The sequence below is a fragment of the Mobula birostris genome, chromosome 23 (assembly GCF_030028105.1).
Source record: "Mobula birostris isolate sMobBir1 chromosome 23, sMobBir1.hap1, whole genome shotgun sequence".
NCBI lineage: Eukaryota > Metazoa > Chordata > Chondrichthyes > Myliobatiformes > Myliobatidae > Mobula > Mobula birostris.
The window spans coordinates 4,098,804-4,113,431 of NC_092392.1; the positions used below are offsets into that span (position 1 = coordinate 4,098,804).

At 38.6% G+C, this 14,628-nt stretch overlaps 1 protein-coding gene across 1 annotated transcript in view; it reads left to right on the forward strand.

Moving 5' to 3' along the window:
* exoc4 (exocyst complex component 4) overlaps positions 1 to 14,628 on the forward strand; it is a 554,471-nt gene that overhangs the window by 197,212 nt on the left and 342,631 nt on the right. The window contains exon 9 of the mRNA XM_072241246.1: positions 13,419 to 13,515. Within this exon, the coding sequence (XP_072097347.1) occupies positions 13,419 to 13,515 (97 nt within the window). The remainder of the gene's footprint in view (positions 1 to 13,418; positions 13,516 to 14,628) is intronic.

Below are 14,628 nucleotides of genomic sequence, written 5' to 3' on the forward strand. Positions count from 1 at the left end.
CGTAGGAATTTGGAGAAACAACAAATTAGCTTTTATTGAATATAATGTGTTTAAGTGCATAATGGTGCTGATGCTTTGCAATAGGTTCAACTAAGTTAAAATATTTTGTTAATGATTTTTATTTGTACTCAGTGTCTGAGGCTTCTCGCTCAAGTGTCCAACAATAATTTGCCAGCATTGATGGATTCCAGTTGCCATGGTATCTCTCCATGACCACAGTGTCCTGGTGAAACCTTTCACCATGCTCGTCACTAACAGCACCAAGATTTGCAGGGAAGAAGTCTAAATGGGAATGCAGAAAATGAATCTTTAGTGACATGTATCATCTCATGGTTTTATATGCTCGTAGCATGCTTTCAACCAGCTGCATGTAGTTTGGTGCTCCATAGATGCTGAGAAAAATTTCAACAACTTCCTTGAATGCCTTCCATATGATTTTCTTCGGTCCCACTAGAAATTCTTCAAATTGCCTGTCATTGATGACCTGTTTGATTTGTGGACCAACAAAAATACTTCCCTTAATCTTGGCATCAGTTATTCTGGGAAGCATTTGTCTCAAATATCAAAACCTTCATAGAAATTTTTGTGCCTGGTGATAGCAAATTCCATCCTTACAGTCCTGGACCCAGTAATTATTACTAAAACTTGTCCTACCATGCAGCAGCCACACTGCCAAGGCATGCCCAAGCATGCCTGGACAAGATAGGAAACTTTCCAGCTTACATTGTAGGCAACATTTTAATTGACTTGAATTATGAATTGAAATAATTAAACAGAATTTTTTAAAAAAATGGTGCCTGATAGGGAAATTTCATGGTGATTTTCATGATCAGTAGCCCAAAATTCATAAGATATACCTAAAGGTATTCAGGAAGCAAAATCTTCGTTGTCCAGTGTATCCTCTAGTCTAGGCAGAGGGTATTGATCTATTTTCAGTAGTGGGTTGATGGTGACCTTAAAATCACCACAGATCCTGACAGAGCCATCTTTCTTGGCTACTTGGATCACTGGCATTGCCCATGGGCTCCACTCAACCTTGGAAAAAATTTCTTCAGCCTTCATGCTATCTAGCTCACTGGTTACTTTATCACAGATGGTATAAGGAACCAGGCAGGCTTTGTGAAACTTCGGTGAGGCATTTTCACTTAACACTATTTTAGCCTTGATATGTTTGAATTTACCAGTTTCATTCTTGAACACTGCTGTGGCATCATCCAATACCTTTCTTAATTTGCTTTCAGTTGATACTTTTGCAGGAGATGTGGCATGCAAATGGTGCATGGATCTCCAATCAAGCTGTAATCAAGCCAATCACATTCCCACAACGCTGGCCCTCCTGTTTTTACGACACACAAGCCAATGTAGCTTGTTGGTTGTTGTCCTTCAATGTTACTAATATCATTCCCACAGCAGTTATCTTTTCTCCAGTATAAGTTCTTAGTTGGATATCTGCAGGGTTGAGTTCGGTATCTTTGAAATGAGGTTCAAACCGATTTTGTGGAATGACTGAAACAACTGAGCCAGTGTCCAATTCCATTTTAATTAAGTAGCTATTCACTGCTGGTGTAAGCCATATTCCTTGTCTATTGCTAGTTTTCACATTGTAAATCTTAAGGCTACATAGTCCTGTGTCACTCATATCAGAGTTTTCATCAACAGCATGCAGAATAGTGCTGTTTTTGAAACTGCAACTTGACTTGTCTTTTTCTCTTCGCTGTGCAGTTCAGTAATTTTTGTCTGCCTAACATGCTGTTTGTATGTATTCTACTTTGTGGCACTTTCCGCAAGTTTCATCTTCAAACCTCCATTGGTCTACAATATGTGAGCCCCTGCCACAATGGAAGTGCAATTTGTTTGGCCTAGCAAGTTTCTATTTTGATGTTGCAATTTTGTTCGTGCTCATTTCATTCCTGACTGGAACTCAATTGCATCTCTGTCCGTTGTTTCCATTGATACAGCAATTTCAATAGCTTTTGAATGTGAGTTGTGCTTCAGTTAGGAGCTGTTTTTGAATGTTTTCTTGAAAGATTCCACCAACTAAATGTTCGCTCAGTGCATCATTTAGCCCATCACTGAACTGACAATGCTCTGAAAATTTCTCCATTTTAGCCAAGTAGACTGAAATGGACTCACCTTCATTTTGATTCCATTTATTGAACCTAAAGCATGCTGCAATCAACAGTGGTTTTGGTTCCAAATATTCCGCATTACATTCACAATATCAGCAAAGCTCATTTCTACAGATTAGCTATGGAAACCTAAAACAGTTCATCTCATCCCTCATGGATTTTTGCATCTTAAGGACCAATATGTTTGGTGAGAATTGGTTGTTCAGTGCACTTGATGTGGCCAGCTAAGCATAGCCTGGTTAATTAAATGTCAAAAGCAGATGGTTGAAATTTAATCCAGACTGCTTTTGTGATTTGTTTCAATTATCCACTTTAGTATAAAAGCATCTTACAAAAATGTAATTCCATGTGTCAAATAACAATCTACACTTGTGCAAATTTGAGGATTGTGTCAAAACTTGCAGTATCGCTAGTTATTTCATCCTCTCCGTGAAAATCTTATAGTTCAGTCTTTATTACTTTCTTTCAGAAAATTTGCATTATTAACACTCTTTAATTTATGTATCACAAAATATTTGTAATCCTAATTTCTTTGCCCATTTCAATAAATGCTTCTACATCATTAGCACTTAGACATCACACTGAGTTTGCAAAGGAACATTATTTGCCACATTAACTATTTTTGCTGTTGTTGACATAGTCCTGACGAAGGGTCTCGGCCTGAAACGTCGACTGTACCTCTTCCTAGAGATGCTGTGTGGCCTGCTGCATTCACCAGCAACTTTGACGTGTGTTGCTTGAATTTCCAACATCTGCAGAATTCCTCGTGTTTGAAGTCTTCTAGTTCTTTATCATTAGATTCTTCAACAAGTTTCATGGTGGGCCACAATTTTTCTCCAAGCTTTTCTTAGCATCTCACTTCTAGCTGAATTCCATGCCTGAGCATCATCACAGGTTACATCCTCATGTTCTGCAGTGACTGGGAAACCCAAATGATACCATTGTGATTTATCATTATAAAATTATTTCATGTTTTGATTTGTCTGTAGGTTATATCAAAGGTTACAGGTACAAAAGATGGTAAATATATTCCCAGAAGCTTACTCTCATGAGTGAGTTATTCAGCAGGAGAGTACGTTATGAACATAGAACACTACAACACAGTACCAGACCATGATGTTGTGCTGACCTTTTAACCTACTCTCAAGATCATTCTAACCTTCCTTCTCACATAACCCTCCATCTTTCAATCATCCATGTTTCTTAGATGTCCGTAACATATCTGCCTGTTCACCACCCATCACAGCATATTCCATGCATCCACTGCTTTCTTTTCGGAGAAAAAAACTACCTCTGACATCCCCCCCCCCCATACTTTCCTCCAAAATTATGCCCCCTGGGAAATAGTCTCTGACTGCCTATGCCTCATTCCAAATTCAAAGTAAATTTATTATCAAAGTGCATATACGAGGGGTGATTGATAAGTTCGTGGCCTAAAGTATTGCATTTATTTTATTTATTTTATTTTCCCTACATTTACACACTTAGTCCAGCGGTCATGCAGCATACAGTTCCCTTCTTTGTAGAAGTCGGCGTCTTGGACCTCTGAAAATGGTCCACTGCAGGGGTGATAAGTTTGTGGCCTAAGGTAGACGGAGATGAGGAGAAACTTCAAACTTTCTGCATTTTCGCCCAAAGAGTTGAACTGCGCATGCATGTAACAAGAGCTGTATAACTCATCTCCTGGTGTGGATATCAATCACCTCTGCTGTGGACCACCTGGAGGTCCTAGACGCTCTTGTTACATGCACGTGCAGTTCAACTCTTTGAGTGATAATGCAGAAAGTTTGAAGTTATAACTCATCTCCTTCTACCTTAGGCCAGGAACTTATCAATCACCCCTGCGGCGGACCACTTCTACAAAGAAGTGATCCGTATGCTCCACGGCCACTGGACTAAGTGTGTACATGTAGGAGGGGACTATGTTGAAAAATAAATGTGCTAGGCTTTCTAAAATTGACTCCTTCTACCTTATGCCACGAACTTAGCAATCACCCCTCGTATATCACCGTTGCAACCTTGAGATTTAATTTCTTGTGGGCATTCTGAAGCCCTCTGCTGATTGTGGTCGACCAAGGATGCTGCGTCCCAACCGTCTACGTCAGGGGTCACCAACCTTTTTTGCACTGCGGACCGGTTTAATATTGACAATAGTCTTGCGGACCGGCCGACCCGGGGGGGGGGTAGGGTTGACAGCGGACAAGAATAGCAGTCAAATACGTTGGGTTTACCCCAATAGACTACAATGACCATGAATCCTTGCGCGGGCACCAGTGCGCATGCGTGGCCTGCGCATGCGTGCACCTGCCGATTCTTTTCCACAAATCGTTTTTGGCGATTCTGTTTGGGGTGGGGTTAAATCTCGACTGGAATATAGGTGATAAGTGGCTAATACACTCAATTTCGTTTCTAAAAGGGTTTATCTAACAAATTTAATATTAAACACACAGCGCATATTTTCCTCGCATGAATATAGTGATAAGTCAATTATCACGGGAGGACGGGGAGCTTGAAGTAAGTGTTGAACGAACTTCCAGTAGAAGTGGTATAGGCAGGTTCGGTATTATCATTTAAAGAAAAAATGGATAGGTATATGGACAGGAAAGGAATGGAGGGTTATGGGCTGAGTGCAGGTCAGTGGGACTAGGTGAGAGTAGCGTTCGGCATGGACTAGGAGGGCAGAGATGGCCTGTTTCCGTGCTGTAATCGTTATATGGTTATATAAGTCAATAGCATCATAATATTTTAAGTGATGTTTGGATATTAAACACACAGCACATATTTTCCCGTATGAACATATAAAATCATTGCAACACACCAATATCGCTGAATCAGTGGGAGCCCTGGGCCTGTTTTCCTGCAACAACATGGTGCCATCGAGGGATGATGGGAGACAGCGATACTCGAAGGTGGTTCCTTATGTTCAGTCTATTCCGCAATTTAGTTTCCGTTGCATTCATTGCAGAGATATGTTGGAAATGGAAGCAACGTTTTCAGTGATTTCGTGGCTATCTCAGGATATTTAGCCTTGACTTTGATCCAGAATGCCGGCAGAGATGTTATGTCAAACATACTTTTCAGCTCACTGTTATTTGCAAGCTCGAGGAGTTGACCTCTTTCCCGCGCTGACATGGATGACGCACGGGTAATGACCTCCCGTGCGTTGAAGCTCAACAGTGCGTGACAGGGAATGAGGAAAGATGCAACTGACTCATATCGCCAAATCATATCATTTCCTCGCAGCCCGGTAGTGCATGATTTGCGGCCTGGTACCAGTCCGTGGCCCGGTGGTTGGGGACCACTGGTCTACGTGATATGCAAGCCAGGGCAGTACAATATGGAGAGAAAATTGTTGCTCATGTAGCATGCTCCCCCTCTCCATGCAGCTGATGAATCCAAAGGAATGGCAGAGACCTGTACAGTTTAGCTCCAGAGGTATTACGGGAGTTGCCGGTCAGCACTGAATTCAACGTAGGACTGCCTTAGTTCTTCCAGCTCCAGATTTTTCCTCAGGCATTCACAATAAATATAAATACAAATAAAAACAAGCAAAATAATGATAGTAAATAATTGCTCCTTTATAGATGTGTTCAACAGTGGGGAGGGTTTTTCCACTGCTGATCTGGGCTGTATCTACTACTTTTTGTAGGCTTTTCCATTCTAGGGCATTGGTTTTTCCATGCCAGTAATCTTATTATCTTGTACACCTCTATGAACTCACCTCTCATCTTTCTTGCTCCTGAAGCATTAACATAGTTATATAATCTTGGTTTTGCTTAAGTATAGCAGCACTTAGTTCACAAGGTAGAGTAAAAACAGGCAAATGCTTCAAGAAAAGGTCTCAGACATTTGCATTTATTGGATTTGGAGACAAAACATGTTTGGTAGCTGATTTATTGAGGATGTTACATCAGGCATCATGGCCTGGTGATTTTTTTTCTTGCCCAATGCAAAGTTATTCCTTGGTGAATTTTGAAACAAAATAACATGTTCTTAGAAAATACGTGTGGTTCAGTCATAAAAGCCTTTTCAATGAGTATTGGCTTAGAGACTAGGCATCCATGAAATGTTCCCAGAAAGACTGCCTTTATTCATTTTAGATTTGTATGGAATACTCTGTACATCTACTGATTTTTCTCAATCCTGTATGTCCGTTACGATGAATTAACTTAATTTTCTATGTCTTGATGGCACAACTATATCAGGACCTAATTTTGAATTTCTTCATCTAAATACTCTGATTTTCCCTCTTCCCAAGGTTCTTGCAGACGTCAGTCTTTAATTCAGTGTCAACACCACCCTCGTATTTCTCACCTTGAAGATATACATAATATTGCACTGATTTTTTTTAAACAGAGGCCCAAATTTCTTGTCCTTTTAAGGGAAGTAATTTCAATAGTAAATGGAGACAGCTTGAGAAGACAAGAACTATTCAAGTAACCGGTAAGGCTGAGGCTGTTGCTTCTAGGAGGCAAGTAAAGAAATAAACAAGTTCAAGTTTGTTGTCATTCAACCGGGAACACCGCAAAACCAAACAATGTTCCTCCGGACCAAGGTGCACAACACAGTACATCTAACTCACACACATAACCATAAAGTAATATTACCACAAATAAGTTAACAAATAATAAGATATATTCCACAGGACTGATATTGTGTTCATTTGTGACACAAGTTAAAAAGTAAATAGTATAACACTACTGGTATTTTATAAGTTACGAGCCCAGAGTGGTGGCAGGGATTTCAGTAGTCTCATGGCCTGAGGAAGAAGCTGCTCGGCCAATATGATTTTCATAAGGAATGGATTTTATTTTCAAACTGACATTGGTGCTTAGCCAAATAGTCCAGTTGGTTGTATCAGTTTTCTCTGTACCCACCCATTTTGGTATGAATATCATTTTGGCACCATTTGAGATCCTGAAGAAATGAGGAAATTTTAACTGTGCTCGTAGGAAAATTGTTCGGTACTTGCATATTCTTGGTAGGTTCTAGTTACTTCATTAGTTGCAACTACTAATCCACATTGTGTATAAAAAAAAAACTTGAACGTTCCAATAGAGAAATGAAGACATGCATTTGTGTTACATCATCTGGGGACAGCTGCCAATGTGTGTCCTTCAGTGTCCCAGAGAAACAACATGTAATAACCATATAGTTGGTTTAGTTTACTGGTGTTGGCTGAGAGATGATCACTGGCTCACACACTGGAGAGCATGTCACCACAACATACCATCATTTACATCCACATGAATGGATAGATTAGATGATCCAATTAAATTAAGTGGAACCAAAATGGACCATACAATACAAGGATCTGAATCATAATTGTTGATGTTGACTTCCCAGTTATCTACACAAAACAATAACTCTTAACTGAAGTCTCTTTTAGCCTTATTTTAGCTTTTTTTTTCCAAAAATCATTATTACTGATAATTTGCCATAGCATGTGGATACTAGATCCTTCCTGTGAAGGAAAGAGGAGAATAACAAAGACATATAAGAAAGAGAACAGACCTTTATAATTATAATCCAGTTCATTGCTGCAATTAAAAAGTATATTTTAAGCAAAGGGATTTTTGAGGGCACCTAATACTTAATCTCTGTAGTAGAAAGTGTAATAATTATGTATACTATGACAAATTTCACAAGGAAATATTCACAGTTGAAAGAAATCTACCACAGCAAAATATTACCTTGATCAAATCCTTGATTTAATGAGTGAATCCTAAGGCAGCTGAGCAGAAAATAGTTTCAAATTACCTACATATTCTGTTATTTTCAGAACACAGGTATTCTAAATATTTTCATGTAAGTGCAGTGGGTAATTATAAGTACTTCATAGAAATAGAGGCTTAACAGATCATTATTTAGAATGCTGAAAAATGATACCCTTCATGTGAACATCTTAAATCTATTGCTTATTCTTCTTGTGCTGTAAATGAAGTCACTGGAGAGACTCCAAAGCTAGTGGATATAGAAGTCTTTATTCAGCAAAACAAGCAGGCATCACTCTGGAGACACTCTTGGAAGAAGAGGCTTACTGATGAAATATTACATGACATTTTTAAATGCTAAAGATCAAAAGTATCAGCAGACCAATTCTATAGTTACAATGTATCTACAATACTTTCTTTGAATTACATAAAACTTTGAAACGCCTAGATCTTCACACCAACCCCCCACCAGATACCCAAAATGAATGCTAATCACCATTGTCTCTGAGCTGCATTCATGCATATGCTGACATCTCAGGTTAATGAGTGTGTCTTGGCTTGCAATTGATCCCAGTCTGCAGCTCCAAGAACAACATTGTTCTGAGCTACATTTCAAACTCAATCTACAATCCACATTCAGATCTGAAGACTGGTTGCTGTTAAAATTAATATTTGTTATATTCCATAACTCTAGAATACGCCATAACAATCCTCTCCACTTTTTTTCCTCCCTCTGCTCTTTATACAACCCTGTTTAACCATTCTCTGCTATATTGCCTTGCCAGCACACCATCTGCATCTTGAACCAAGATATTCATTGCTTACTTACTTGCTTATGCAATATTTTTGGTGCTATTATTCTTTAAGATACTGAACTGACCAAAGTTTGTCTTGTCACCATAACTATCCAAGACTCTATGATGCTATACAGCTGCATCGTTGTATACAATGTGTCCCCTTAAATTCATTTTAACTGTCTATCTGTTACATCATTCATCACTGTAAGAATGATGCAAAGAAAGTCCATACCACATTTAAGTACTACTCAGACAACCATTTTAAGAGGCATATCCTAAAGACATTCTGTGACATTACTCCTTTTTATTTTGCATTGATTGACTGAATAGAACAGGAGAATTCAACAATTCTTCATTGATATTAATATTTTTCTGATATTCTGATGGAATCGTCATTGTCAGGAATATTTGAAGTGGATGAGCGACAGGCATTAATATTGTATATTGAAGTTTTCCTTTCTTCACATATAATTATGGAAAATTATCTTTGATGAAACCTGCAGAAATTTTAACCCTTGTGGCATGTAAATGATTGTATTCCAACCTAGTGATATTTAAAGCAGAAGAACTGACAATATATTTATATAAATTAACAATTATAATAATCACAAGATGCTGGAAATGTTATTGTACAGACCAAAAATCTTTCAAGATCATGCTGAAATAAATGCCAGAATCAAATGTTACTTTTTTGTTTCTTCAACTTAATTTTCATTTGTTTATTTTCTACTTTTCCATGATCCATGTCCCTCTCATTACTTTTTCAAAACCTGTATGAATATTAATATGCCTTCCCTTGCTTCATTAGTTGATCCTGTCATTCTGATGCTGTGTTGTCTAAGCTTTTTATTGGTTCTTGTTTCCAGCAAGTTACTGTGCAAATTGCTTTCAAGCCATAAAAGATGTATACCATTGCTGTAAGATATTCTGTTTGAGAAAGAATTCTTCCTGGTTTAATTAGGATGAAGCAGCTGACTATGTTATTTAAAGTGGAGCTTAGACAGACCAGAACACTTCTGTTTGCCTTATTATCACAGTGTGTGAAGAAAGCACATATGTGCACACTGACTCCTCGAGGAGTGCTGATATCTAACTGGTGCCTGGTGGTGTTTGTGAATTTCTTCGCCTTCTCTGTGGAGGTACTTGGCCTCAAATATACTTTGTGCCACACTGTTATGGGGGCAGTCAAGTCATCAGTTAAAGATTTTTATGCCAGTTCATAGGGGCAATATATTCTTAAAGCGCGTGTTCTAAATTTTAATAGCGAATTGCAACTGTACCTACAGACCCCACAAATCAAAGAGAGACTCGTGCATTATGTATCACATTAACAATTTCACCAACCCATATTATAGTCAAATAAGCACTTTGAGATGGAGCCCTTGCTGCAATACAATACCAATATCAACACAACGCAGTCTCTCAAAAAGAAATGTGAGTGTTACTATATAACCTGTTTCATTGATGTTGGTTGAGGAATAAATTTTGACCAAGGTGCCAAGTCCCCCACCCCCAAAAAAAAGCAGCAGGGTATTTTTCATCCTCCCGAGATCACAGACTTGATCTTAATTCTAGTCTCAAACACTGCAACACTTCTTGGATACTCCATTGATATACTTGGGTGAAGTTTGTGCTTTAACTGGTGTGAGTCTTATGACTCAATGGCCTCAAACTGAGATACTGTTGATCCAATTAATGCTCGTTCACACACATTGCAACAGATTATATCTGTGCCAGAACGAAGAGTAGTTTCTGGATGATGAAGCAATTTGAAGACAAGGACATCAGTGAGGCACACTACTGAGTCACCTCATTACAATTTCATCGTTTATACCTCATTAACTAACATAGGATAAGTTACCACCTTCAGATATTATTGCGATACATCCAAAGGAAATAATCTGTTCCATGGTGCTGTCAACAAAGTTAAGGTGATCACAATTAATAGCCAAATCAAAACCTCTGCTTTTAGATTTCATGATCAATTTTGCTCTTAAAGGTGACATATATATATATTCAGGGGAGAACCACAGAAAAATACAGTACTCTGCAAAAGTCTTAGGCACACGTACATAGTCATAGTCACACTTTATTGATCCCGAGGGAAATTGGTTTTTGTTACAGTTGCACCATAAATAATTAAATAGTAATATGTAAATTATGCCAGGAAATACATATAGCTAGGGTGCCTAAGACTTTTATACAGTGCTGTATTTGTCAATATGGAGCAGAGAGCGAGCTTGTAAATCTGATGGGAGAAAAGGATGCTGGGAATGACAAGGATGGAGCTGACAGAGAGAGAGTGGTAGGGATGGGGAGATGGTGGTGGCACAGGGATGCTGTGAATGACAAGGATGGAGTGATGTGGGACAGCTGACAGAGAGAGAGTGGTAGGGATCGGGAGAGGGGGTAGCACAGGTGCTGACACACCCAGCCCTGAGACACCAAGAAAGGTTGTTTGATTCCAAACAATCGATTTGATGATCTTTACAGAATGTCTCTCTGGTGCTTCCTGCTCCCTCCCCTCTCCCTGTCCCCTTCCCAATCTCAGTCCACAATAGAGACCCAAGTCAGAGTCATCTTTATCATCACTCACATACTGCATGTCATGAAACTTATTTGGTTTTTTTTGTGGCAGCAGTACAGTGCAATGCATAAAATTACTACAGTACAGTGCAAAAGTCTTAGGCTCCCTAGCTACATATATATGTGCTTAAGACTTTTGGACAGTAATGTATTGGGGTGGAGGAAAATCAACAGATTAGGAACTTCTACATATAGTTCTGATGTTAATGTGGCAAGTAAAAATAGAAGCTTGGTTGTATACGAGTTTGGCCTGATTATTCTCCGAAGGAGCCCTCCAAAGTAATGAAGTGTAGAAAATTATAAAATTCTTGGAATTTTGGTATATGTAAAATCCTGAAGCCTGTGGTCCAGAAATAGCCATACCTTCAGCCAAGATGTTGCAGTACACCTCGCAATGATGCCATTATATAGCTTCACCATTCAACTTTTCTCTTTTGCAAAACCTCAGCAAATCTTTGGTTAAGATAAAGATACAGCTGTCTATGTATGAAGGTAAGTCACAAATAAAATAGAGCTTTTAAGCAGGAGAAAGATGTATTTTTACAAAGTAACATAGAATGAATCTGATTCATTTTCAAATTTTCATGTGGTCCTGCATTGACAAGAATTACTATCAATTTTCTGCTAAACTGACAATCGTCTCAGAAAGTTCTTTACCTAATGCTGTTCATGCAAATAAAAGCAAAAATGTTCTTGTCAAACATCTGTCCTAAGCATTAGGGTCAAATAATGAGTTCAGAGCAACACACACAAAATGATGGAAGAACTCAGCAGACCAGGCAGCACCTATAGAAAAATGTACAGTCAATGTTTCTGCCCGAGACCCTTCGGCTTGTACTTGTTTCGATAGATGCTGAGTTATTCCAGCATCTTTTGTGTGTTGCTTGGAATTCCAGCGTGTGCAGATTTTCTGTTGTTTGTAATTAGTTTAGAGGTTGCTTTTGATTTTCTGCAGAGGCTGACTCCAAATTGTTTTCTCCTGCAAGACCAGATAACAGAACACTGCTGTTTAATTTCTCACTTTTATTTTAGCTTCTTAAGTGAGTTTCGAATAACAGTTTTCGGCTGCAGACACTGAATAACTTATCATCATTAGTTAAAGATACTTTGGGGCAGGTGATAGGGAATCTTGACAATGCCAAGGGCCCTGTGTACACAGGGCTCCTGATACCCATCTCTGTTGGGTGGAAGATAGACCACGATGATCCTCTCACTAGTCCTTGCAATCCTTTGAAGGGTCTTGCAGTCCGAAGCCTTGCAATGCCCAGACCAGACAGTGATGCGGCTGGTCAGGAGACTCTCAATGGTGTTGCTGTAAAAGTTGGTTAGAATGTGAGGGGGGTGGAATGAACCTCACTCACCTCCAACTTCTCAGAAAGTGGGGACGCTTCTGTACTTTCTTGACTAAGAAGGTGGTGTTGAGGGACCAAGTGTGATCATCCATTTTGTGTACTCCCAGAAATTCCATGCTCCTAACTCTCTCCATGGAGGAGCCATTTATGTGCAGTGGGGAGTAGTCAGCCTGCATCTTCCTAAAGTCCGCAATCATCCACGTTGAGACTCAAACTGTTACGACCACACCACTCTAGAAGCCACCCTACCTCCTCTCCGCACATCGTCTTGTCATTGTTGTTAATGAGGCCTATCACTGTTGTGTCATTTGCAAACTTGATGGTATTACCACCCAGAAAACAAAACAAATGTGGCTACTCTCCTTATCCTGTTAGTCAGCTAATCCTATATCCAAGCCAATGCTTTCATTCTTCATCGTGAGCTTTTTTGTTCAACAATAAGCTTTGATGAAGCACCTCAAAGTTTGAAACATCCTTTGTGTCATTGAAGTAAGATGCACACGTCAAACTAAAAATGTGTTATTGTGACCATGCAATATGATTTGAACTATATTGCAAATCCTAACATCAATTGATTTTTTTGCATGAATTGTCCTTAGTCCAAAATGGCTGCATAACCTTTGTAAGTGGCATTTTGTAAGCAATTGTGCTTGTAACATCATTGTGCAGGACTTATGACTAACACTGAGATTTTCCAATGTCATTTATCCATTTCAGTCCAAAATGCATTCAATTAAGCTCTGATTTACTGGTTATATAACAATATTCACTGTTCACTGTACCCCTTTAAAGTAACTTGAGAATCCAAATATTTGATATCAGTTTTAATCTTTTTTTTAGGTGGGGCTGATGACAATCTAATTGAAGGAGGTGGCACAAAGTTTGTTTGTAAACCCGGTGCTCGGAACATCACAGTTATCTTTCATCCATTATTAAGGTATTGTCTAAATCAAAAGACAAGATATTAGCTGATGGAAATGTTGCCAGAAGTTGTATTTATGCAGATGTTAATTTCAATTAATGTTATCTAATGAATTTTTTCTAATTGTTATTGCTTACAATTTTTTGACGTTTGAAAATAGTTTTCATTTATTTAACTCCACCTAATAGAATCCTGACTTATAATATTATGTTGTCTCTGAAATTCGATGTTTCTAATTTTGTCTTTGATGACTATTAAAATTAAATTCAGCATTGCTGAGAAAACAGGTGTTCAATCCTCTACAAGATTTTCTCATTATAAAACCTTATTTTCTTTGAAATGGCCTATGGCTTTTACTTGCCTACGACATAAAATCCCACAAGTTTGATGACTAACCAAAGGAGTTTGTGGTTTCCAGCTCATTATCGACTCCACTCAAAATATCTGCAGGCATTCCAGCTAAGATCAGGAGCTCAATGTGTATGGAAATCTCAAAATCCAACCAATTCACAGAGCTGCAAGTGATAGCATGGAAAGATTGTTCATGTTCTGTACAATCAAGCTATTATTGTTTTTAAATCAATCTCTGAAGCACATGCGCTTTTGTATAATTATTATCTATCTTTCCTAGTGGCACTTAGACCTCCCCTTAGACCTCTGATGCCCAGAAATAGACATCAATTTTCCACGTCCATTTGTTATTTAATTTTCTGTCCTATCCTTATGAAACGTCTGAAGAAAATAGTTCAGCAAAGGCTAATTAATCGTGAATTAAAACCAACAATGTTAGAAGCCTCATGCCAATTGAATAATGAATTTAAAGTGCCATAATTTGCTTCAGTATGGATGCTTAATAATTGCCGCAAAGTGGAAGTTTGTTCTGTGCCAGCTGTTCTGTGCTGGATTTGAGTTAAAATGGATTTGAGGAAAAATCACCTGAGTTTAAGATAAACCCTTTATTCCTTTCCCTGAGAAAGATCAAATGTGAAAAGTTTGGAACATTACACACAGAAGTTAAGACCACGCGCAGACCACCTGAGAATACCACAGGTGGCAAACATATTATACTTGGAAACAAGTGCTCAGGAGACTGAATTCAATAAGGATATCAATCACGTTGGATTGTAG